Raw genomic sequence first — 22,981 nt, 5'->3', positions numbered from 1 at the left:
CTAGGTAACGTTTTCAACAAAACTAAAGTTAAATTGTATATCTTTTGCGAGTGGCAAAAGTTTCACAACACCCACTCCGTGAATTTCACCCCCGGAAGCCTTTTATTTATATATTTTCTATTGAACGTGTACGGGGGGGACTTTCCCGGGAAAATGACGTTCCTGGCCAACGTCATGACGTCGTGGCCGACGTCCTCAGGAACTACCGCAACGGTTTCCTGTTTGGCCAGGAACTACCGCGCTATTAACAAAAAGGAACCTCACGCTGATTTTAAGAATGTAGGATTGGAAGATCGAAAAAGAACAGAAAAAGAAAGCACAGCTCATGGTAACTAATGCTCCACTGGCTAAGAGAAACGATCCGTAGATAGTATAAAACAATTAAAAGATCGCTTTTTGAAACGCTTCCGGCTTCCGGTGAAAACGAATGGAATTCTGGGTAATCGAGGACTAGGGAAATTGTATGCAGTGACGGTAGTGACCAGCAGAGGTTGCTAAAAATCGTTATATGTGATTCTGCATTGTACAACTTTAAGCGAGCAACATCAATGCATTCACATTTATTTCAACCCTCACAGGCGTAGCAGGGTGGTGTTCAGCTCCACATGAACATGTGTTTTGTTTTTTCTCCGGGTTGACATTTGCAGTCACGAGATTTTCCCCTTAACACACACACAGAGAAACCTGTACGGTACATCATGAAGCATGGAAGCATGCTTTATGTTACGATGACTGCCAGCATTTTGTAAGGCTAGTTGAGCCTGTGAGTGAATCCAGAATTCATTTATATGAGTGCAGTGGCATTTGCATCATCCTCTTCCCCCCTTTTTCCCCCCTATCCTCATCACAGTGTCAAACCTGATTGGCTGAACAGCGAATCAACTGCAGTGCCATTCAGAAAGAAACGGAACAAAAATAAATTGGGTTGATGGCGTATCAGATATATTGTGCAGTGTTGTGGTACCTGAGAGGATTGATGACCGGACAGAATGAAGAGCAACATGAGGCAGAAAAAAAACGGGGTCAGACCCAGCTTATGTAACAACCCCCCCCCCCCCGCGCCCCCGCTCACTGTAAGCTTGAGTGCATGTGGCAGCATAGGGCTGGGCTCCCACACATCTGCGTCAAGGGCATGGAAAACACAATAATGTATCCCCCCAATGAGTCTGTCCTTAAAAAGAAAAAGAAAACAGGGGAGGGGGGGGGGGGGGGACACATCAGGTGGAACAACCTCCCCATCTGTTGATGGTCTCAGGCATGGAATAGGACCTTCTGAGAGAGAGAGGGAAGCAGCCTGTCCAGCCTAAAGGCAGGTAGATTGGTCCAAATGTGCAATGTGGTGGAAACCTATGAGCTCACTCACTATGTAGACGACCCCCTCAAACGCAGGGGGGAAGTGCCTGATGTGCGACCACAACAGCACTACATGTAGGGGTCGGTGTTGTTCGCGTCAGCTCTGAATAACTCAAACTCAGTGAGGCTTTATGTCCCCTGTCATGGTACTCACTGTCGTTACTTCCCCTCCACTTAACAGGATCCCCACACTGCATGTTGAAAGGGGGCCGAATGGTCTGCTTCCTCTGTCAAAGCGAATACTGTCTTTATCTAGCTGGCTCGATCAGCGTCGGCTGTTGGGGAGGTGGGGGGGGGGGGGGGCGGATTGGTGAGGAGATGTCATATAAACAAGGGTGGTTTTCTCTGTTCTCTTTGCGTGGTCCAATCCAAGTCAGATTTTCATTGGCTCCTCTAGCTCTGTCTCTGGCCAGCTCCGAGCATGAAGAAATTTGAGGCAAAGCTATTAGTGTGAGCCATCCCTTACAGCAGTGGCTTGCAACTGCTTTGCAACCGAATTTCACCCAGCCCATGAAATCTGGACTCCATAGACTATACATTCTTCCCTTTATTAAAGTATTTTTTGTTTTTTACTCGTGTCCTACTTCTGTCTTCTGTGTCCCGCCCCACTGGAGGGCTACATGATACATTAGGCTATACACCAGGTAGCTATGTTTTGAAAATTGAGAATATCTAGGCTTTTGTTCAGAGTATTGTTCCAACTAACTATTATTCAACTAACTTAAAGGACCATACCAGCCTTTTTGACATTGGGATTTGGGTCCTTTGTCACTGTCACTTTGGTAGGATGTAATTCCTCAAAACCGTGTTTTTACATTTTATATTAATATTTGGGTTTAATCTTAAACATTTCAAAGTCACACAAAACTTACCACAATTGATCCAAATGCTATTCTGATGTTGGTGCTCTCACTTAAATGTTGACATTTTACATCCATTGTGCCATATGCACAACAAACACAACCAGGTGGCAATTCATTAATGGAGAGAGATCGCACACACTTTGTCCACTGTGTCTGTCACCAGAAATGGTGAAATCCCAGAGATAAATGTCAAAGCATGCTGGAGAGTGATGAAAACAGAGCGGAGATGCAGGTGTCAAAATCACCACAGACACATCTCAATAAGTTGTCAAAAAAACACATTTATGTGAAACAGTTATTGTGAAAAACCAGTGAAATATCATAACAAAAATTGTTTGAGTGAAAACGTTTACATTAACAAGTAGTGTTGTTAATTGTTCCAGACATATGATAGATCCGACATTTCTGGACAAATGAGAACTGCTATCTCAGGATCACAATGCACCTGGCTTCTTTTTTAAGATCACATTAAAGCAGTCATTCAATGTTCCATCTTTGATCCACTTGGCAAGCACTTGCTCTTGTGCTTATTATCTTTTACAATTCATTTGTTGTGTTTTTATATGGGAACTGTTTGGATGATGTTATGTCCTGTTTTTTCTCCTTTTCTTTTAAGGCTTTTGGGTGCAAAAACGAATCTTTTTTTGGCTGATTATATTCAAAAACTGCTTCACACTCTGCACATCACCCTTTCAATTCACAGGTTTTACAAAACATGAGCATCTCCTCCTGAATTATTAACCGCTCACGTCCCCACTCTCTGTTGTGTCTGTTTCTCTCTGTATGTCTTCAGAGCTTTGCTGATTATACCAGTCACCCCAGGACAATCCTGTCTGAGAGACCCAGTGTTGTTCAGCATGGCAGAAAAATCTATACCATCTTGCAGGTAAGGGTAATAGGTATCCATAACAGTCCTATTTCAGCCGTGTTGTTTGATTTTCTTATACATAGAGTGTCTTCAGGTTTTGTGTATTCCGTTATACATCCCGTGCAGAGTGAGTAACGCATGTCTCCTCTCCTGTTCAGCTTCTGAATCATGGGGAACGTGGAGAGCCAGAACGGGGACCATGCCCTCTACGGTAACCAACATGGCCATTTGTCACGCAAGCACATGTCTCGCTCCCTCCGCGTCTCCAACAAGCAGGCCAGGCGCTCTCGACACGCCTCGTCGGGGAAAATAGAGCACAGGAACTCGGAGACGAGCACCCGCTCCAGCAGCACGCCCAGCATCCCGCAGTCACTGGCCGACAACGGGCTGGAGCCCTTCAATGAAACCGACGTCCTCTCTGACTTTGGCAGCCCCGTGTGGGTGGACCGCGTGGCCATGAACCTGCGGCCCATGTCCTTCCACAATGACCTCGCCAACCCGTCGGCGCACGCGGAAACCATGCACATAACTTTACCGGGCCCCGTCGCACAGAGAGCACAGGACAGAGGGGCGGCGCACGCGGGCGAGGTGACCTACCTCCAGAAGACCAGGGACGGCCCCAGGGAGACGGTGAGCTTCAAGAAGAAGAGGTCCAAGTCTGCGGACATGTGGAGAGAGAACAGCATGGAGTTCTCCCTGTCGGACCTCAGTCAGGAGCATCTGACCAGCACGGAGGAGATCGTAGACGCCAGCGAGCGGGACTTCACCGACCGTGACGGCCAGTTACAGTCCGGTCCCCAGGCTCTCGAGGCGCTCGACTCCGGCGACAGGGCCAACTCCCTGGACGAGCTCTACAGCCAGAAGAGCCCGGTCCGCAGACCGACCCACGGCCGCTACGCCAAGTGGCACGACGGCGGGGGCAGGGCCGCCAGGGAGGGCGAGGACGACAAGATGCTCTCCCCCTCGGAGGAGGACGGGGGCGGCTACGGCGCGTTCACGCTGCCCTGCCGCCGCTCCCATTGCCTGTCTGAGGGCCTGAGCAGTCACCAAGCTGCCATGTGTGCCAGTATGCAGGGTAGAAGGGCACAGACCATACAGGTGAGAAGGACACTTCAACTCCGTCCTTTGTGCAACTGTCTGGGCTGCAATTTAACCACTTGAACCCTAGCCTCCCTATTCTGGGGGTGAACATTCACAGAAAATTGACGGTCTAAAAGCTCACAGGAGCTGTTATCGGCGAAGAGATTTGGTGTAGAGGGAAATACTAGTGTACCTAGTATAGAGGGGGCCTGAGGGGCCCTGTCAACTAAGTATGTAAGGTTTAAGTGGTTATTTTGTCCATTACACCAGGGGTCTTCAATGTTTTCAGGCCAAGGACCCCCTAGCTGAGAGAGAGATAATTTTTTTTTTTTACTTAGTCTGCTATTTTTTCCCTCTACACCTATAGCCTCTTTGCCAAAAATAGCCGATCTACAAGCTCTCAACGCCTCGCAGCGCGAGGCGTTGAGAGCTTGTAGATCTGCTATTTTCGGCTAATGTTCCCCTCAGAAAAGGAATTCTAGGGTTCAAGTGGTTAATGTAAAAAAAACTAAATCCTATCTCACAAAGATTTGGCGGACCCCCTATAGTAGCTCTGAGGACCCCCTAGGGGTCCCGGACCCCCTGTTGAAGACCCCTGCATTACACGTAATTCAAAACAAACACGTACGTAGGCCTATTTCCTGTGCATATCTGACATGTATACATTTCATAGTCTCTAACTTGGGTAGCATTTTAAGGGACCTGAAATGCATCGCCACTTTCACCCTCTTTGCAAGAAATGTACTTCCCCCTTTTGAAAACACAATCCTTTTTCATTATTTTAATTGTGTCTGGAGTATTATGCGTCCACTCCATTCACCAAGCCGCTAATAAGCTCCCAAAAGCAGGTTGTAAGTGTAAAAACAAAGCACGGCCTGTGCCAGGGCACCAATGTGCCATTTGGCTGATGGATGTGTTGTTGCCTTAGGGAGGGAGAGGGCACTCTTGTGGGGGGGGGGGGGGGGGAAGGGGGGGCTTGAAGTCACTCCCTGTTTGAAATGCCTCAACCTTTTGTCATGGTAATGACGGGAGGCCCGGGCGTGGAACAGAGTGTAACAGTAAAGCGTGTATTGGTGGCCCTGTCACTGTGGGGCACCGCCGTTAGCGCGGGTGAATGGAGCTCTGGAGCGCATGATTTGGGTCACGTGATTATTAGATGGAGATACCGGGGTTTGGTGTGACTCCCTTCATCTCCCAGGAGCACCACTGACCGGCTGTGAGTGTAGGAGAGCGCAGACCCCATCGGTGCCACACTGGGAGGAAATGCAGGGAGGAAACTCTGCTGTGCTGTGAGGAATTAATTTGAACAGGAGCCCCAGGATTAAGTATCTCATGGACACTGTGTAAGCTACACTGTTGTCCCATCAAACACAAAAACATGTTGGCCATGCAAGCACGGCTGTATCCTGTATATTTACAGAGACAGTATGGTGTTCACTCAAGGTAGGTAGTTTTGTTGGTGGCAATGTCTGGCTGTGTTGTTGTTGTGTTTGTGACGTATGGAAACCTGGACCACTGTGCCGTCTTAACACCTGTTTGGTGCTTGCAGGATGTCACGGCGGGGGAAGGCAGCGAGTATGAGGACAGCGGCATCGACGGGGTGACGGCCGAGGCGGAGCACCAGTCCAGACGCTACAAGACCATGTCCGCCTCCTTCTCCGTGTGCTCGGCGGCCGGCAGGAGCATGTTTGCCGGGAGCGACAGCGCCAGCAGCAGCAGCGGCGGCGGGGCCAGCGAGTGCGTGCAGGGCGTCTACGAGAACTTCCGCCAGGAGCTCGAGAGGAGCTCCTGTCAGACGGAGAGCTTGGAGGAGGCGGGGTCGGCTCTCAGCGACGAGCAGAGCACCATGAGCTCCGCCTATCAGTCGGACCAGCTGCTCAGCGTTGCCCAGGGAACCGTGCGCAAGGCGGGCAGGCTCGCCGTGAAGAACTTTCTGGTTCACAAGAAAAACAAGAAAGTGGAGTCGGCCACGAGACGCAAGTGGAAGAGCTACTGGGTTTCCCTCAAAGGTTTGCCCCGCATTCAATCACTCCACACACCGCCTTGTTTCCTGTTCTATCTGTTGTTGCATAGGTTCAGACATACTTCTTCATATTCAACCTGTCACACTGTGCTCTGTAAACAGCCTGTGTAAGCCTGATCAAATATCAGTATCAATATTGATGACAGCTGACTTAACCCATTAAGACCTGGAACTGTGTCATCTTTAGATTTGAGCTAAAAAGCATTATTTTACACTTTGGGCTATTCAAAAATAGCAGATCTACAAGCTCATAGCGCGGCACCGAGTGCCGCGCTACGAGCTTGTAGATCTGCTATTTTTGAAAAATAGTGAAAATGTGTGCAAATCTTTGAATATATATATTTTTAAAGCGAACATTTTTAACTGAAATCTTTGCTTCTGGGGGTCCCTGGAACATAATATTTTGATGGGGGTCCGCGGCCAAATACATATAATTTTGGGGGTCCTTGACATGAAAAAGATTGAGCACCACTGATGTAGAAACATACGTTTTTCAGAAAACTGTTGAGATTTAGGAGACATGTAGAATCGGCTTCAGGTCTCAATGGGTTAACTCTAAAATCAAGGCAGTTGTGATCCCTGAGTACTTGAAATGCTGCAAACTCTGCACTTCTGAACACTGGCCACTGGGGAGCAGAATGTTATTGCATTAGCAAATCAGGATTTGTATTATTGGTTGTGCTGCAGAGTTTGGAACAAGTAAAGCATTTATTCTTTCAGTTACAATTTGTTTTTCATTTTCCATTATTAGTAATGAATCCTTTTGTTTTCTCAGGTTGTACACTGTTCTTCTATGAGACTGATGGCCGTTCGGTGATTGACCACAACAGTATTCCTAAGCATGCCATCTGGGCAGAGAACAGCATCGTCCAGGCTGTCCCAGAACATCCCAAAAAGGACTTTGTGTTTTGTCTCAGCAACTCACTGGGAGATGCTTTTCTGTTCCAGGTAAAAAAAATAAAAAATCCTGCTGTGTCAAAAGTGAAAAATTCAGCTACTGCTGTGATGCAGCCTTTTTATTGACCGGGTCCAGACCTTTCCTGTTGTAGTCGCGCGACTGACCTCTGAACCTTGCCCGTCTGTCCCCACTCCCCACAGACCTGCAGCCAGACAGAGCTGGAGAACTGGATCACTGCCATCCATTCAGCCTGTGCCACCGCCGTCGCCCGCCAGCACCACAGGGACGACACTGTGCGACTGCTCCGCGCCGAGATGAAGAAACTGGAGCAGAAGATCGACATGGACGAGAAGATGAAGAAGATGGGAGACATGCAGCTGTCCGCCGTTACCGATAGCAAGAAGAGGAAGACCATCCTGGACCAGGTAAATTATTCAAGCTCTGCTTTGACACCAGTTCTTTTTATATGCCGTCTTTCTCTCAGACTCAAAGACTGCTGGGACACCACAGGCTTTACACAAGATGAGACTTTTAAGAGCGAGAATAACCAGATGCATTTCGAGATGACTTGAGATAAATCTTCAATGCTGTTTTTGCACACAGGCCCCAGAACTAGAGCAGCAATAATTAGTGAGTTTCATTTGGCAAAATTATGTTATTATCAAAACAAAACTGTATCATGGCACTAATTATATAAATCCTCTGAAGTAACAAGAAGAAACTTGCTTGGAATGAAACCCAGATTCAATTGTAATAGATTTGACAAATAACACAGTTTGATGCCATATTTGTAGTTGGAAATTTGAAAAGAAACATCGAATAGTTGCTCACTCATAAACTGAGTGACGAGGAAGGAAGATGGTCAGCAGAACAGATGGACTTTAACCACTTAAACCTACAGTAATTTGTTGACAGATACTTGTAGATAATGCATTTTCCGCTGAATGTTCATGGCATGCCAAGAATAGTGACACTAGGGTTCATGTCGTTAAGAAACATAGCACCTCACTTCCTACAGACTTCTCTAGTCGACTACATTACTCCTATGTGAATATGCCCTGCTGACTGTTGGCACCGGTCGCCGTCATCCTGCCATCTTCTCAATCAATCGCAAAGCTCATATTGTTTCTCACAGGACTGTTTGCATGAAAGGAGATCAAATGAGCCATTGTTGGTTTAGGTAGTGCCTGGCTGGAGCAGTCTGTTTGGCAGTGTCAAGTTTCACATTGTGAAGACCTGAATGGAAGCAGGGTCTGCTCCTTCGGGACTGGGACCGTTTCGGCTCTCTATCTGCCAGTGGAATGTTTTAGCATTGTTTCTGTGTCGTCTCTGCGCTACTTGGCAGTGACACAGACTCCTCTGCCATGTTGCTAGACGCCCCCTTTCCAAAGACTAGCGCAGGACCATGACCGGGAGGGGACACCCCAATGAATAACCCCCCAATGTCCCGCTCTACTGCCCCTGTAAACACCACACCATTAGGCACAGAGTGCAGGTTGGCACTCCTTTGAGTGTGCTGGTGACGGAGCCTCTGACAACGCAGCAAAGGCACCGTGTTGATGTGGAGGTCACGAACAAAAGGCAGAACAAGCGAGAGAGAGACACACGCACACACACAACTTTACCAAACCCGTGATATGGGCTCCAACCGGCATGTTCTTTTAGGGATGACCAATTAACCCTTTAAGACCTGAAGCCGATTCTACAAATGTCTTCTAAATCCCAACAGTATTCTGAAAAAAAAAAAGTGTTTCTATATCAGTGGTGCTCAAACTTTTTCATGTCAAGGACCCCCAAAATGATATGCATTTGGCCGCCGACCCCCATCTCAAAAGCAAAGATTTGCGTTAAAAATGTTTGCTTTAAAACAATATGTATTCAAAGATTTGCACACTTTCAAGATTTAAAAAAAAATAGCAGATCTACAAGCTCGTAGCGCGGCACTCGGTGCCGCGCTACGAGCTTGTATATCTGCTATTTTTGAATAGCCAAAGTGTAAAACAATGCTTTTTAGCTCAAATCAAAAAAGTGACACAGATAACGTTCCAGGTCTTAATGGGTTAACTGGACGTTTTTCTTTTTGTTCCTCCCGTTCCAACAGATCTTCTTGTGGGAGCAGAACCTGGAGCAATTTCACATGGATCTGTTCCGCTTCAGGTGCTACCTGGCCAGCCTGCAGGGAGGAGAGCTGCCCAACCCTAAGCGCCTGCTGGCCTTCGCTTCCCGCCCCACCAAGCTGGCGATGGGCCGTCTGGGCATATTCTCTGTCTCGTCCTTCCACGCATTGGTAAACGTCCTCTTTTTTGTCTTTTAATTTGTAATACACTGCCTCTATTTCTAGTACCTGTTATATTCATGTTTTATTTATCATCACGGTAGGTGTTTATTCAAAGGTAGACATGATGTTACTGGACAAAAAATAATAAGAACCCCTCTGTCCAAGTATATATCTGGGAACCATGCATAGGCTGGTACCTCTCCTGAGAGGTAATTGGTTTCAGAAATGAATCAGTGCTGTGTCAAGGTGTGGTTTGATGACTGCTATTTTGGAGTCTGGGCCAGTATGTAGGGCACCTGTTTGGAAGGGGTTTGCTTACTACAAGGGACGTCCTCCTCCTCCTCCACAGTGCTGAGGTGATAGAAGCAAACACAGCAGGACAACATTGGAGAGTAGTCCTGGCAGATCTATAAGGTCCTTTTTTTCATCTAGTATCCTGCCACCTACGCAGCCGTGCAGAGCAGGTGGTTGTGTTAGCACCAAGACAGCAGGATGGATTGTAATTAAAGGCATTTATAACAGGAATAATCCTTCCATCTGCTCGCTGCATCACTTTCTTTATCTTTCTTAGTTTCTTTTCGCTTTTTGTTATTCCGCTTGTTGAGTACAAGTCAGCATGGGTAGGATTGTTACATACATTGTATTGTATAGTGTTGTATGACATACAACACTGACATATCAGATATGTACCCTACAAGGCTTAACCACACATTAGGCAGTGTTAACCATTATAGCTGTACTAATATACTTGATGTAGATGTACTTTTTTTTTTAAATGTTCACTTAAAATGACATGATATCTAGATGGATGCGTGTGGACTGAGATGCACTCGGTGCCGATCTAACATCTGATTAACCCTTTAAGACCTGAGAAGATTCTAGAAAGGTCTTCTAAATCCAACAAAAAAATTGAAAGAAAAACCAAAAAAAAATGTCCTCGATTTTTCAAAAATAGCAGATCTACAAGTTCATAGCGCGGCACTCGGTGCCGCGCTATGAGCTTGTATATCTGCTATTTTTGAATAGCCTAAAGAAATCTAAAGTGACACAGATGCGTTCCAGGTATCAATGGGTTAATCATAAAGAATCTTCAAAGGTTGAGAAAATACATTAAAAAACAGCATTTGAGGTTGAATGTGAACGCTAGGGCGTGGCAATTGCCATCCCCTGCTGGGACCACCAAATGACGCCCGCTGCACCTCTGTAACGTTACAAGACGTAACATGTGATGGTCTCCTCTGTTATGTGTTAAAGGTGGCTGCTCGCACGGAGAGCGCGGTGAGACGACGCACACAGGCCATGTCCCGGTCCAACAGCAAGCGCAAAAGCAGGTTCTCGTCCCTCTGGGGACTGGACACTACCTCGAAGAAGAAGACGAAAGCCCACCCCACTATCAACCAGGTCTGCAAGGCTATCTCATTGCAATTAAACTCAATTAGACCACATCACTCGTGATTTAACCTCTTAAACCCTATACTGTATACTGTACTTAGTTGACTGGGGTCGCCCAGCATTCTGTACTTGGTCCGCTCCTTTTACCCCCCCCTACACACATTGCGACGGGTTGCGATCTTGTAAATCTGCAAATTTTGCAGCCAAATGTTCGCCCCCCAGAATAGGGACGATAGGGTTCAAGTGGTTAAACTGTAAGGTCTAACTCTCAAAGCACAGATTGTTATTTGTCTTTAAACCACACATATTTTTTGTCTTTTATTTATATATTTTCCTTTGTTTTCCTTTTTGGAGAGTATGTTTTACCCTCTTGTTTCTTCCACAGGTCTTTGCCGATGGAGACGAGCCAGTGAAAAAGCCAATAGAGGGCATGTATGTTGATGCCGCCAAGGAATCCATGGTAAGTCAGCATCATTCATCCGTGCGGTTTGGTGCCAAGTTGACGCCAGTGGTGGAAAAAGTACTCAAATGTTTTACTTAAGTAAAAGTATCAATACTGCACTGTAGAAGTACTCTGTTACAAGTAAAAGTCCGGAATTCTAAATTTACTTGAGTAAAAGTACAAAAGTATTGGCATCAAAATGTACTTAAAGTACCAAAATAAAAAGTACATTTTTTTTCGAAAATAGCCGATCTACAAGCTCACAACGCGTCGCAAAGCGACGCGTTGTGAGCTTGTAGATCTGCTATTTTCAAATAGCCTATGTATAAAATAAGGCTAAAGTGGTTAATGTATGTTTCGTAATATCATAATTTATATCTGAAAGGTAACTAGTAACTAAAGTTTTCAAATAATTGTAGTGGAGTAAAAGTACAATATTTGCCTCTGAGATGTAGTGGAGTAGAAGTAAAAGTATTGGAAATTGGAAATACTCAAGTAAAGTACAAATACCTCAAAATTGTACTTAAGTACAGTACTTAAGTAAATGTACTTAGTTACTTTCCACCACTGACGCTGAGGCATACAGTAGGTGAAACCACAGATGGAACTTCAAGCAGGTTTTTTTTTGGCCAACGTTGATGTCAGTGAAATATTGGTTTTGAGGAATCATCAGAGCAGAGGCCAAGAAGTTGCAACTATGATGGATTGCTGGGATCAATGAGGGTCTCTCTTTTGAAGACTTCTTCTCCCTTAAAGCAGAAAACACAGAAATGAGACGTGTCCCTTCAGGAAAAAGAAAAAGAGTAAAGCAAAAGTGGAGAAAGCCTTTGACAGATTGATGAGAGTGATGAGAAAGTTTTCCCAGTGGCGACACTAGCAGACATATAGTAGAGAGCTACTGCGGGAAAGTTATTAACCACTTCAACACTATACTTCATTGACCTGAGTCCCCCAGGGGTCTATACTAAGGCCCCTTCCTTTTTTTACCCTACACTAAATCTCTTCGCCGAAAATAGCCGATCTACAAGCTTCGTCACGCATTGTGACGAATGTTCGCCCCCCCCCCCCCAGAATAGGGACGCTATCATGTGGTTTAAATCACAACTAGTTGAATTAGAACACATTTTTGTCTATTGAATTGATTGAATATTTTATTGACAATTTAAAAGTACAGCAATGTGACACAAAAAGCCATATGGATAATCCAAAAAAGCCAAAGGCTTGTTTCCATTGTGGTCCATGTAATCATTCAACATCTATACAAGCAACAGCACTACAACAAACAAAGGGTACAAAAAAAAAGTTCAATCAATTTATGTTAAAAAAGTAGATAGGGGCCATGCGTAGAGGATGCCACTCATGAGAGACGTTGTGAAGCTCACTAAAGGAGTGAGTTGTTTGCAACGCTGGGGGCAGGCTAGTTGGAGAATGTGTTTAGCTAAGACCCGTTAGAATTTGAGGAGAGCCATGATTTTAGGGCTTAAAACTTATTAGGGAATTTCAAGGTTTCATGAGCATTCCACTGTGTGGTGGTTGGCGTAGTAGAATGCATGTATACGTTAAGATATTATAATGTTTACCTAGTAATAAGACTGAATCTACTTTTCCTTTTTCTTGCTTCAAAGAAAAATGATGAAGGAACAGCAAAAAGCCTTCAAAGACCCAGCACAGAAAGCGATATCTGGGTCCCCGACCACCTCACTCCTTCCTGGGTGTGTTTGCCAAACGACCAGCCTGTGCTAACCATCATCCAGCCGGGGGAGTCTGCACTCTGTGCCCTGGAAACTATCTGCAAGGTAACGCGCCAAGTGTCATCTATCCTGTGGATCACATTTCACATGCACCGGAGAAGATATTCAGCACATACTATGAAAATGGAAACCGCTATCTGGTCCTTTCCTGTCCTAATTACAAGCTTAAAGTAACGCTGATTCCATGGAATGAAAGGCTAAACTGGTGTGATTACACATAAGCATCCTAATAAAATAAATGACATGTGGTTAACCAAGTGTGAAGTAATTGGCTCACTCTTTGAAGTATTAAACATTTAACATTCATCTTGACATCTTGCAGCGTACACATCTTTTATTGTCATGGCTGGGATGCATTGCAAATATTTGTTTTCAGAAAAAAAAATAGGCTCATTAAGCTACTGTCAAATTTGTTCAAAATACCAATTCTCTTTTTTTTCCTCACTTTCACAGGCTCACCAGCTTGATCCCACCAGGCACTATTTGCGACTGAAGTTCCTCATTGAAAATCAAGTGCAATTCTACATCCCCAAACCAGAGGAGGATGTGTGTGACTTGGTATGCATCAATTCAGATCTTGTCTTGTCTTATCTCCAGCTGTCACTCAACCCATCTCTGTGGGGTTGGATGGGTGCTGGGTGTAGACGTTGAACAGACACTATCGCGCTTTTGATGTGCATTTTCCGATAAGCCCCGATTTATACTTAGTCGTGCGCCAGTGTCGTACACCTAAAATAGCCGATCTACAGACGGGACGATGTTGAGCTTGTAGATCGGTTATTTTAGGTGCGCGACACAATCCGCAACTATAAACCAGGCATAATTGTTTATGTTTTATCCTACAATTCCCGTAATGCCTGGCATGCCAATATTGTCAATGGCCGTCATTGCATTAATCTTGATTCATATTTTACTACCATAACTTAGTTCCTGTCTAAAGACAACTGGTGCTGAAAAAGTACTAACTTATCCAAAGAGTAAGAACCCTGATCCAAAGGAGTGATGTGCCAAGTGGAAAGTCGGTCAGATTGACGGTTCTCCCAAACATATCGATGAATCAGCAAATTGCCATATATGGATTGCCCTGATGTCATCAACATGACATCATAGTACTGACGTCATAGACTGTTCTGGATTCCATATTTGGGCATGGTTGACACATAACTCCATATATTGAGTTAAAGGGACATAGACAGACAGATACAAAGATCTCCTATATGGGCAAAGAAGGGACACAGTCAGACAGACCGGTTTAACGGGTACTCTGACAATGAGTACAATGGGTACTGCGTAAACGGGGGGCATGCATTCCCTACTTGCATCGTTCGGGAGTAGGTCCCAACGGGCACCGGTCTAGTAAACATCATAAACGATACCTAGAGCTACCTCCCTGACAGAATGCCAAATCAAAATTATATTTTTGGAACACAGTTCTTATATTATCTGATAAAGAAATGTCTATGGGATTTTGAATGGGAAAAAAACGTGTTGTGATCCAGGAGGCATTGTTTTTGGCCTCAGACTTGGGTACCCTATTGGCCTATTCCTATAAACATAAGATCCTGGAGTGTGTTTTTTTAAAACCTACTCTTGGAATATAGAAAATACCTGCTACCCCATTTCAATATCAGTAAGCTGTTGTTGCACTTTTGTTTATTTGTTATAATGAATTTATGTTCTCTTTACAGCTTTACAAGGAGATTGAACTCTGTTCCAAAATAACAAAAGTCATCCAGTTTGACCGTGATGAATCCTGCATGATTGGTTATGGTATGAGCACTGTCATTTTGAGAATTGCATGAATGCATACATGTAGAATTCCACTTTCTGATAACTGTCTCTTCCTGAAATGAATACATTTTTACATCCATTAGATTTATTTTGTAAATGATATGCACATCATTTCTGAACAGCCAGAATGACTGCTATCAAGAAGCTCTATGTAGACAAGTCAACATTTTTGTTTATGTTATGTTAACCCTAACTATGTTTTTCACAATTCAGTTGATTTCTATTTTATTAGACAAATTGGCCATATTGAAATGGTGGCCATTTTGCTCTCTGGGTCCTCTCCCCGAGTATGATGTAAGAGCAAAATGACCACTTTGTGAATATGGTATATTGCCATGAAAGCTGTAAAGATCTCCCTGATGCAGTTTATGTAATAGGTTGCCCTTCAATTCCTCCGTTCTGTGTTCCTCCTCCAGGTTTCTCTATTTCGGTGGTGGAGGAGGATGGAGTTCAGCAGCTTTATATCACTGATGTGAAGGCGGGCGGACTAGCCTTCGCCAAAGGTTGGTTGACCTACATCGCTAAGATACCAAATCTCTTTCTATAACATCTCCCATTCTGCGCAAAAGAGAAAAACAAGCTTTTCAGAATTGACATGCAGTCAATACCGGAGTCTTATGGTTTCTCCTTAGAAATGCACTGACGTAGGTGTATTCATCAATAATAAAGGCCTTGGAGAACGCTGCAGCCGCCAAGAAGCTTTGTTTGTACTATTTTCTTAACCATGTATATGTATATTCAGACAGCTCAAACATACACAGTAAAATATTCATACATACATTTGTTTTGCTGCAGAGATGACCTCCTCGGGTGCTGATGTTTCAGGGCACAGATCATGGAGTTATATATTATCTTTTCTAGAGGGTGGAACAGGAATCCCTGCCCTTGCCCGTTAATTTTCAATGAAGTTGCTCACCTAGCGCATACTCTTCCTTCTGGGTATAAATTATATGGCATGTGAAGAAAGACAAATTTACCAGTTACAGTAAAGGAAACGTACATCCTAATGCACCTTCACACCGAAAAATATTGGTGATTTTCCTTTCTTTTTTTTCATTGCGAGAGGATGTCATGATATTTCTAGGACAGCTACAATGGAGGAGAACATCCGGAAATGTAAAACATTAACCGTTGCATTTCACTGTCAGCACCATCTTTTACCGATATTCAGCAGTCATACAGGGAGAATTCCATGTCAAAATAAAAGATGTGTTGCATTGAGTGTACGTATAATGAATGTAGGAAACCAATAACTAAACTCAAAATTCATAATAACTGCTGGAATATGTTGAATGTAACATACTGTATTTAAGATAAATATCAATGTAAGTCTCAGAGGTCGGAAAATTACTTTGAATGGATTAGGTTGCTTTCACTGTTTTCAGAGTTTAAGCTTAAATGCATCTGAGCTGTAAAAAGCATTAATGCAGTCTGATTATACCGCATTGGAAGTACAAATTGTCATATTTGAGACGCAAAGAGTATGACAGAAAGTATATTAAAGTGTGACTAATCCAACACCACTGTGCAGGCCTCCATGCCGGGGATGAAATACTGCAGCTCAACGGAAAGGACTCCCACAGCCTCAACTTCTCAGACATGAAAACGGCGTTCTCCCAAGCCTTGCTGGCCTTGACCGTCAACACTCTGCCTTCAGTAGAGCGCCGTCAGCTCTGCTTCCTGCCTCCGCGGAGGTCAGACGTAGAGGACGACCTCTACACCGACATTTTCTCCCAGAGTCAAGGTAAGGAGCAAAACATCATTGAATTAGAACGTTCTAAAGAGTACCGGTAGGTGTTTCTCACCTTCTCTGGCATTCATTTATATCGAAACCGCTTTATTTTAATCCATTAAGACGTGGGAACGCATCTGTGTGTTATTTTTAGATTTCTTTGGGCTATTCAAAAATAGCAGATATACAAGCTCATAGCGTGCCGCGCTATGAGCTTGTAGATCTGCATTTTTTTTTATCCTGAACATTTGTGCAAATCTTTAAATATATATTTTTAAGTTTAAGTGAACATTTGCAAAATATTTTGTTCCAGGAACCCCCCAGAAGCAAAGATTTGAGTTACAAATGTTCGCTTTAAAAAAATTCAAAGATTTGCACACATTTTCACAATTTCTCTAAAAAAGATAGCAGATCTACAAGCTCATGAGCTTGTATATCAGCTATTTTTGAATAGCCAAATAAATCTAAAATGACAGAGATGCGTCCCCTGCTGGTTGAAAGCTCCTTATTGTTGTTTTTGTGTTTTGTTTTTAACAGAGGAAATCCTGGATGACGGGGTGGGACTGTTGCTGGAGAGCTCAGGAGATAGCCTGGACGATGATTCTGAGATCTTCAGCGAAGCCGATGATTGCCGAAAGGTAAGGGGCTTCATTACCCACTTCATTTGAGGACATTGCTTGTGTGGACGTTGTTTTAATCTCAGCGTGTGCTGTATCTGATTTACCTCCGTCCTCCGGTAAAGGTTTGCACAATGCTTCTTATTTCTGTCATTGTCTTTGAAAACCTCACACTCGGCTCTCTGTTATGATGAAATCTCCCTTCACTGCTCTTAATGCGCCATCTGCTAAGTACTTATTCAGTCTTGGCTGGGGTTGTAGAACAGTGAAGGTACAATTATTTAGAACAGTCGGATTCTAACCCCAACGCCCTACTACGCTGTACCTGCATCAGCGTGTTTCTACCTCTAACCATGACCTACTTTTAGCTGCAGAGGCCAACTTCAGACATGACTCTCTGAAGCACATTTTCAGATCACGCTCAAACTCAAACAATTGAATGATATAGTGATAGGAGGTACTGTCTGTACCTCCTATCACATTTCCCTGCTCTTGACTATACTAGTACAAATATTATGAAGTCAGCTTTTATTCTATTAGTATGCTTACAGATGGCTGTTTGAAATGTATCTCATGCATTTGTAGAAAAGCCTACAGCAAGGTGGGATGATCGCTTTAATGAAAGAGCAAAGACGTGGATGCCTCTTTAATTAAGCTTGCATTCTAATTGGTTTATTATATGTGGTGATTAAGGAGCAAATATGCATGTGAACTCTGAACACTCCAAAAATGAATAATAGATGCATTCACAATCCACAACCTTATTGACTTGAACATGCAAATGGAAAAAAACACATGAACAGAATGAAATTAAAATGCTACAAGTGTTTGCTGTCAAATTAAAACAGATCAACCCAGTGCCACGGCTAACAAGATCAGAGATTTTGCCTAAGCTGTGCAAAGAGAGCCTCAGAGAGAGAGAGAAAGAAATACATGCTGAATGAGATGAAAGAAACAAGGCTTTCTTCTTGTCATGGCAACTGGCAGACCGATGGTCAATTGAAAGCATTTGAAAGACTTCTCCTCATCAAGAGGTCCTATCCAAGCTCTGTCAAAGACCTTTCTGCTCAAATGGTGAACTGGCAACACAGATGGTGTTTTACTGGTAAATCTGTTCATTTCGTTTCTTTTACTTAATGACAAAATTTGACTTAAATTCTGTTAAAAATTACATTCAACTTTTATTTTGACTACATTTGACTACTACTAATTTGACTACAGCTAGCCCCGAAGTCTGACATCACTGCCGCTAGAGGGCGCTATCCCCCTGGGCCACACCATTATTTTTTGTATCGGAATTCCCATAGGGGAATCTTAGATGGCGTCGTATAAGAACTGTGTTCCAAAAATAAACAAACCACCCCGTCGATTTGACTCATACGTTTTTTCTCCAAACACAGACAAATTTAACTCAATATCATAAACAACACAGAGTCACATACCTGACTAAATCGCCTGACAAAACATGACACCGTGACCCAGGGGTAGTGGGAGTGACGTCAGGACTTCGGCCATTATAGTCAGTAATTGAATAGAGGCCATACTTAGAAATATGTGAGGGAAAACTATTTGTCCTAACAGATTGAAGGTGGTGCGGTTTCATACTTATGTTGTATTCTTTTGTGGTTAAAAAAATAAATCACATCAGAGAGCTCCACAATTGGAGCCATTGAGAAAAGTAGATTATTGGTCTGCTAGTCATAATAGTACAATTGCAGTTTTAATTAAGCAAATTTGTACATATAAGATAAGGTTGAAAATGGGTGACATGCTCCTTTAATACATTAATAAAGAACTGAACATTACAACAAGCACAAATATCAATGAACACCTTAGGGTGTTAAGATATGATTTACAACTCAACTGAATTTTAAGTTTGAGAACGAATGAACTTGTGACAGTATCCTAAAATGAAAAGGGCTCATTTGAAGCTGCTCTCATACCACCGACAGATGGTGTCTTGAGACAAAAAGGCATCATGAAATGTTGAATGTAGTCATTGAGACTATGCACACATGGAACATACAGTACATTATACAGTATGTATGGACTCATACAATCCATATTGATGTATAGATATATTGAATCACATATAGCAGTTCATTGATGAGACATTTATAGAACATTTACAGTTATTGACTAGACATACACATTCTATTATTAATGTGCACTACAGCTATGTACTGGTCATACTTTGTTATACGTAATTTGTCATGTTATTACTTGTTTTTGGAAAGCTATCTCGCTTGGTAGTAAATATATTTCCACAATTAGAATTGTATTTAGAATCTATAATGAACAAAAAACACAGTGGACATGACGTTATTCAGTGCTGACAGGTACTGTGATAATGAAATAAGTGAATACAGTTTGATTCTATCTTAAAGAATAAATTAAAAACTGTTCACTCTTCTTTGGATCGGAGAAATTGCCCACTTTGGCTCTAGAGTCTAGATGCAGGTGATAACTATCTGACCCATGTTTGGGCTGAAGCCCTGAAGAGGTCCATTCTTTGGCATTGGTGCATTCTCTGGGCTAAATTGTGGAGTTGGCCTGAAAAAAGTCTGCTAAGACACTTTGAGTGTGAATACTTTTATGGTATATTGTCCTTTATTACACAGCTTTGTTGGATGCTCGATTGCGATTGGTCAATCAAGTCATTCTCTTCTCAAACACAGACCAGTGTTTGCCTCTGTTGATGTTGCTATGGCAGCAGAGAGCTAATGGAATAACTTTTCGAATCAATATTTCGGGTGAAATTATTGATTAAATCATTAATTTAAGTGCCTCACTGTATATCGAGGCACTTGTTAATATAAAATAAACCTCTTCAAGGTGAATAATGTCTTCTGCCTCGCCTCAGTCTTGCTTCCCCCTGTTGGGATTTATATTATAATAACAACTACCTCACAGTACATTATCTCTAATGCTCAGGCCCTAGCATTTGTACCTGTTTACCTTCCTTTTTAGTCTGGTTACAATTTACTGTTACAATTACATTTAGTGCTAAAGCTCCCTTATCTATGATTCCTGTGTTGCCTCTCATCTGCAGCCACATAATTTACTTGTGGTGCAGCTCTCCCCCATCACATCACTATACCCCCCATACCTGCTTTATATTCCACTGCGGTGTGGCTCACACGGCCACTCTGCTCCAGCGCAACCTTGAAGAGAGGAGGACTCCTCTCCTTCTCCTTTTCATCCCACTGCTCGCTCTCTCTCTGGACAGGAGGATTATCATGGCTCATTTACAGCACTGCTGGAGCTGGCCAGATTCCCCCCACCCACACACAGACACTCACAGGCACACACAGGCGCGCGCTCACTCGCTATGTGAGAGAGAGGGCGAAACAGCCGAATATTAGCGACAGATTGGTCCGGCAGATTCCGAAGGAGGCGAGTTGGAAGGTTAAGTGCCGGTTGGCGGTGCGGAGGAGGTTGAGAAGCATCGCTTAGGCTCTCACGCGCCCATTACGATCTGAGGAGCGTCTTCTCTCCTTTTGAAATTATCATCTTTTTTTTATATCACGGAAGGACGAGGTAGTGTCGAGAGATGTGTTGGAGAGAGACGTAGAGTAGAGAGGGTGGTACTATCCGCGAGGCTGGAGTCTTGTCTAGTCTGTGACTGGCATCCTGCATACAGCTATGTCTGTCCTGAAGTGGAACAAGCACAGCAAGCGCTCCTCTGAGTCCATCTATGACATGCTTCATGTGGTGAGCTTGTTTTGTTGCATCCCTTGTTTGAGTTTGTTCGTCTTTTTTTTTTAAATATATAGTGCTTGTTCTACTACAGCATTTTAGTGTTTTTTTTTTTTTTAATAGTTTAGTAGGTGGCTGTGTGTTACAGTATGCTGGGGTGATTTTCATAAAGATGAAGAAGACCGGGAGAAGCATCTGTGTCATGTTTAGATTTGAGCTAAAAAAGCATTATTTTACACTTTGGCTATTCAAAAATAGCAGATATACAAGCTCATAGCGTGGCACCGAGTGCCACGCTATGAGCTTGTAGATATTTTTGAAAAATCGTGAAAATCTTTGAATATATATATATTTTTAAGCAAACATTTGTAACTCAAATATTTGCTTCTGGGGGTCCCTGGAACAAAATATTTTGAGATGGGGGTCCGCGGCCAAATACATATACATTTTGGTGGTCCTTGACATGAAAAAGTTTTAGAATCACTGACATAGTAACATACGTTTTTTCAACCCAAAAAAAAGGATTTAGAAGACATTTTGTAGAATCGGTGATGTGAGTCATCACCACATAGCAGAACTGTCCTATTCATCACCAGAGCACGGTGCCATTATAAATTAAATATTCGTTTTTGTTTAAGTCTGAGAGAGTAGAAATGCACATTTACAAAGTTTTACGATGCAGCAGTCAAGTGTCAGGAGGATTTACCCCAGAGGACATGGACTCTACATGACTCTGTGCCCTGGCTGCTGTTGTAGCATCATCTCTGACTACTACAGGGTTCAAGGCTTTGGCAGCATAGGCTAAGATCTCAGACTTATCTCTGGGTTTCACATGGGAGACACGTTTTCACTTCTCTTCTGGCAAATAGAATGTCTGGCTGTCCTTCAAAGCAGTGTTTTCTAATCATACTTCCATTTCGGCAAGGGAATATCTTCACTCCATGACAACTTATTTTTTTCCACATCTGATTCTTGCACTAATAGAGTGGGGTTGTTTTATTTTCGATTGAGTGAAGTAGTTCTCTCTTCTTAAAAAAAAGGACACAAAATGTATGTATTGTCTTGGTTGCATGGCTTCCTATGCGATGTGTTTATTCTCAATTACCTAGCTCTAATCTTACTCTAGGTCAGGGATGGGCCACATGCGGCCCTCACCGTCACCATCAGGTTTTTTTTTTCACGTTTATTTCAAATATGTTCATAAAAACAGAATTATTAGTGTGGTTGCCCTAACAGGGCAACCAGACTATAGTAATCCTCACACTTTATTATTATTGTATATAAACTTTAGTTTAGACCGTCTCTCCTCCCACAGTTTCCCCCAATGTCGTGCCATATGTCAAAATGACCGTCTTGACCGGGAATCGTGCGCTTGTATTTTGCTAAGAGATTGGTTAAATAGTTTAATTGATATTGATTTATTAGTGCATTAAATTTCCCCATCCGCTTCAATGAAAAAGTGAAAAAACTCAAATTCAAGTATTTTTTTCTCAGAAACCGTAAGAGCTAGAGTTACCAGATTTGGAGGGGAGGTTCATAATTTAGTCCGAAATTATTTAAAAAATAATTACACTAATCGGCCACATGGTGGCGCTATAACAGCCCCCTTTACGTTTTGGCCTATAACTCTTGAACCGTAGGTCGTAAAATCAAAATTTGCGTCAGGATAGATTTTCCGCCATTTAGAATTTTCTTCAAAACACACTTTTAGCTCCTCCTCCCATATATTTTGTCCAAATCTAACAAAAATCGGTACACATGATCTCTGGACCCATGCGATAAACATATCCAAACGGCATTTTGATAGTCCTTACCGTTCGTCCGTAATTGGCTTCCGAAGTTAGTGGGAGGGGCCCGTTTTATCAAAAATGCCAAAAATCACAAACAAAACGTCCAATCGATCCCAAATTTTAATCACATGTCGAGGGTGGTTTACTCAACAAATCCCCAAAATAATTTCCACTTTGATCCATAGGGGGCGCCACAAATGCTCAGAATGTAACCGTTTGATGCAAAAACCTTATTTTGGGGGGATCAATCCTCTCAAAATGAAACGCAAGTGATCTAAGGAGTTACGTGACAATGTAATTGGCACAGCCTCCGACGGTATTCCTCCCAGCGTATTCCTCGAGTCCCGGCGACAGTGACCCGCGACTAGCGTCGGCGCAACCACACTCTGCAATTGCCCTGAATT

General features: G+C 43.2%; 1 protein-coding gene across 2 annotated transcripts in view; it reads left to right on the top strand.

The window, feature by feature from the left end:
• LOC308085079 (rho guanine nucleotide exchange factor TIAM1-like) overlaps positions 1-22,981 on the top strand; it is a 58,505-nt gene that overhangs the window by 24,869 nt on the left and 10,655 nt on the right. For both annotated transcript variants that reach the window (XM_080428139.1, XM_080428140.1), the window contains exons 2-15: positions 3,010-3,102; positions 3,243-4,182; positions 5,714-6,173; positions 6,963-7,135; positions 7,286-7,510; positions 9,187-9,372; positions 10,618-10,764; positions 11,141-11,215; positions 12,823-12,993; positions 13,402-13,506; positions 14,637-14,718; positions 15,156-15,242; positions 16,271-16,483; positions 17,009-17,109. In XM_080428139.1, the coding sequence (XP_080284265.1) occupies positions 3,253-4,182; positions 5,714-6,173; positions 6,963-7,135; positions 7,286-7,510; positions 9,187-9,372; positions 10,618-10,764; positions 11,141-11,215; positions 12,823-12,993; positions 13,402-13,506; positions 14,637-14,718; positions 15,156-15,242; positions 16,271-16,483; positions 17,009-17,109 (2,955 nt within the window). In that variant the 5' untranslated portion in view covers positions 3,010-3,102; positions 3,243-3,252. The remainder of the gene's footprint in view (positions 1-3,009; positions 3,103-3,242; positions 4,183-5,713; positions 6,174-6,962; positions 7,136-7,285; positions 7,511-9,186; positions 9,373-10,617; positions 10,765-11,140; positions 11,216-12,822; positions 12,994-13,401; positions 13,507-14,636; positions 14,719-15,155; positions 15,243-16,270; positions 16,484-17,008; positions 17,110-22,981) is intronic.

Source organism: Gymnoscopelus braueri (genome assembly GCF_963280865.1).
Source record: "Gymnoscopelus braueri genome assembly, chromosome: 5".
Taxonomy (NCBI): domain Eukaryota; kingdom Metazoa; phylum Chordata; class Actinopteri; order Myctophiformes; family Myctophidae; genus Gymnoscopelus; species Gymnoscopelus braueri.
Note: the sequence above shows the minus strand (reverse complement) of the source record. Positions and strands in the feature narration are given on the sequence as shown.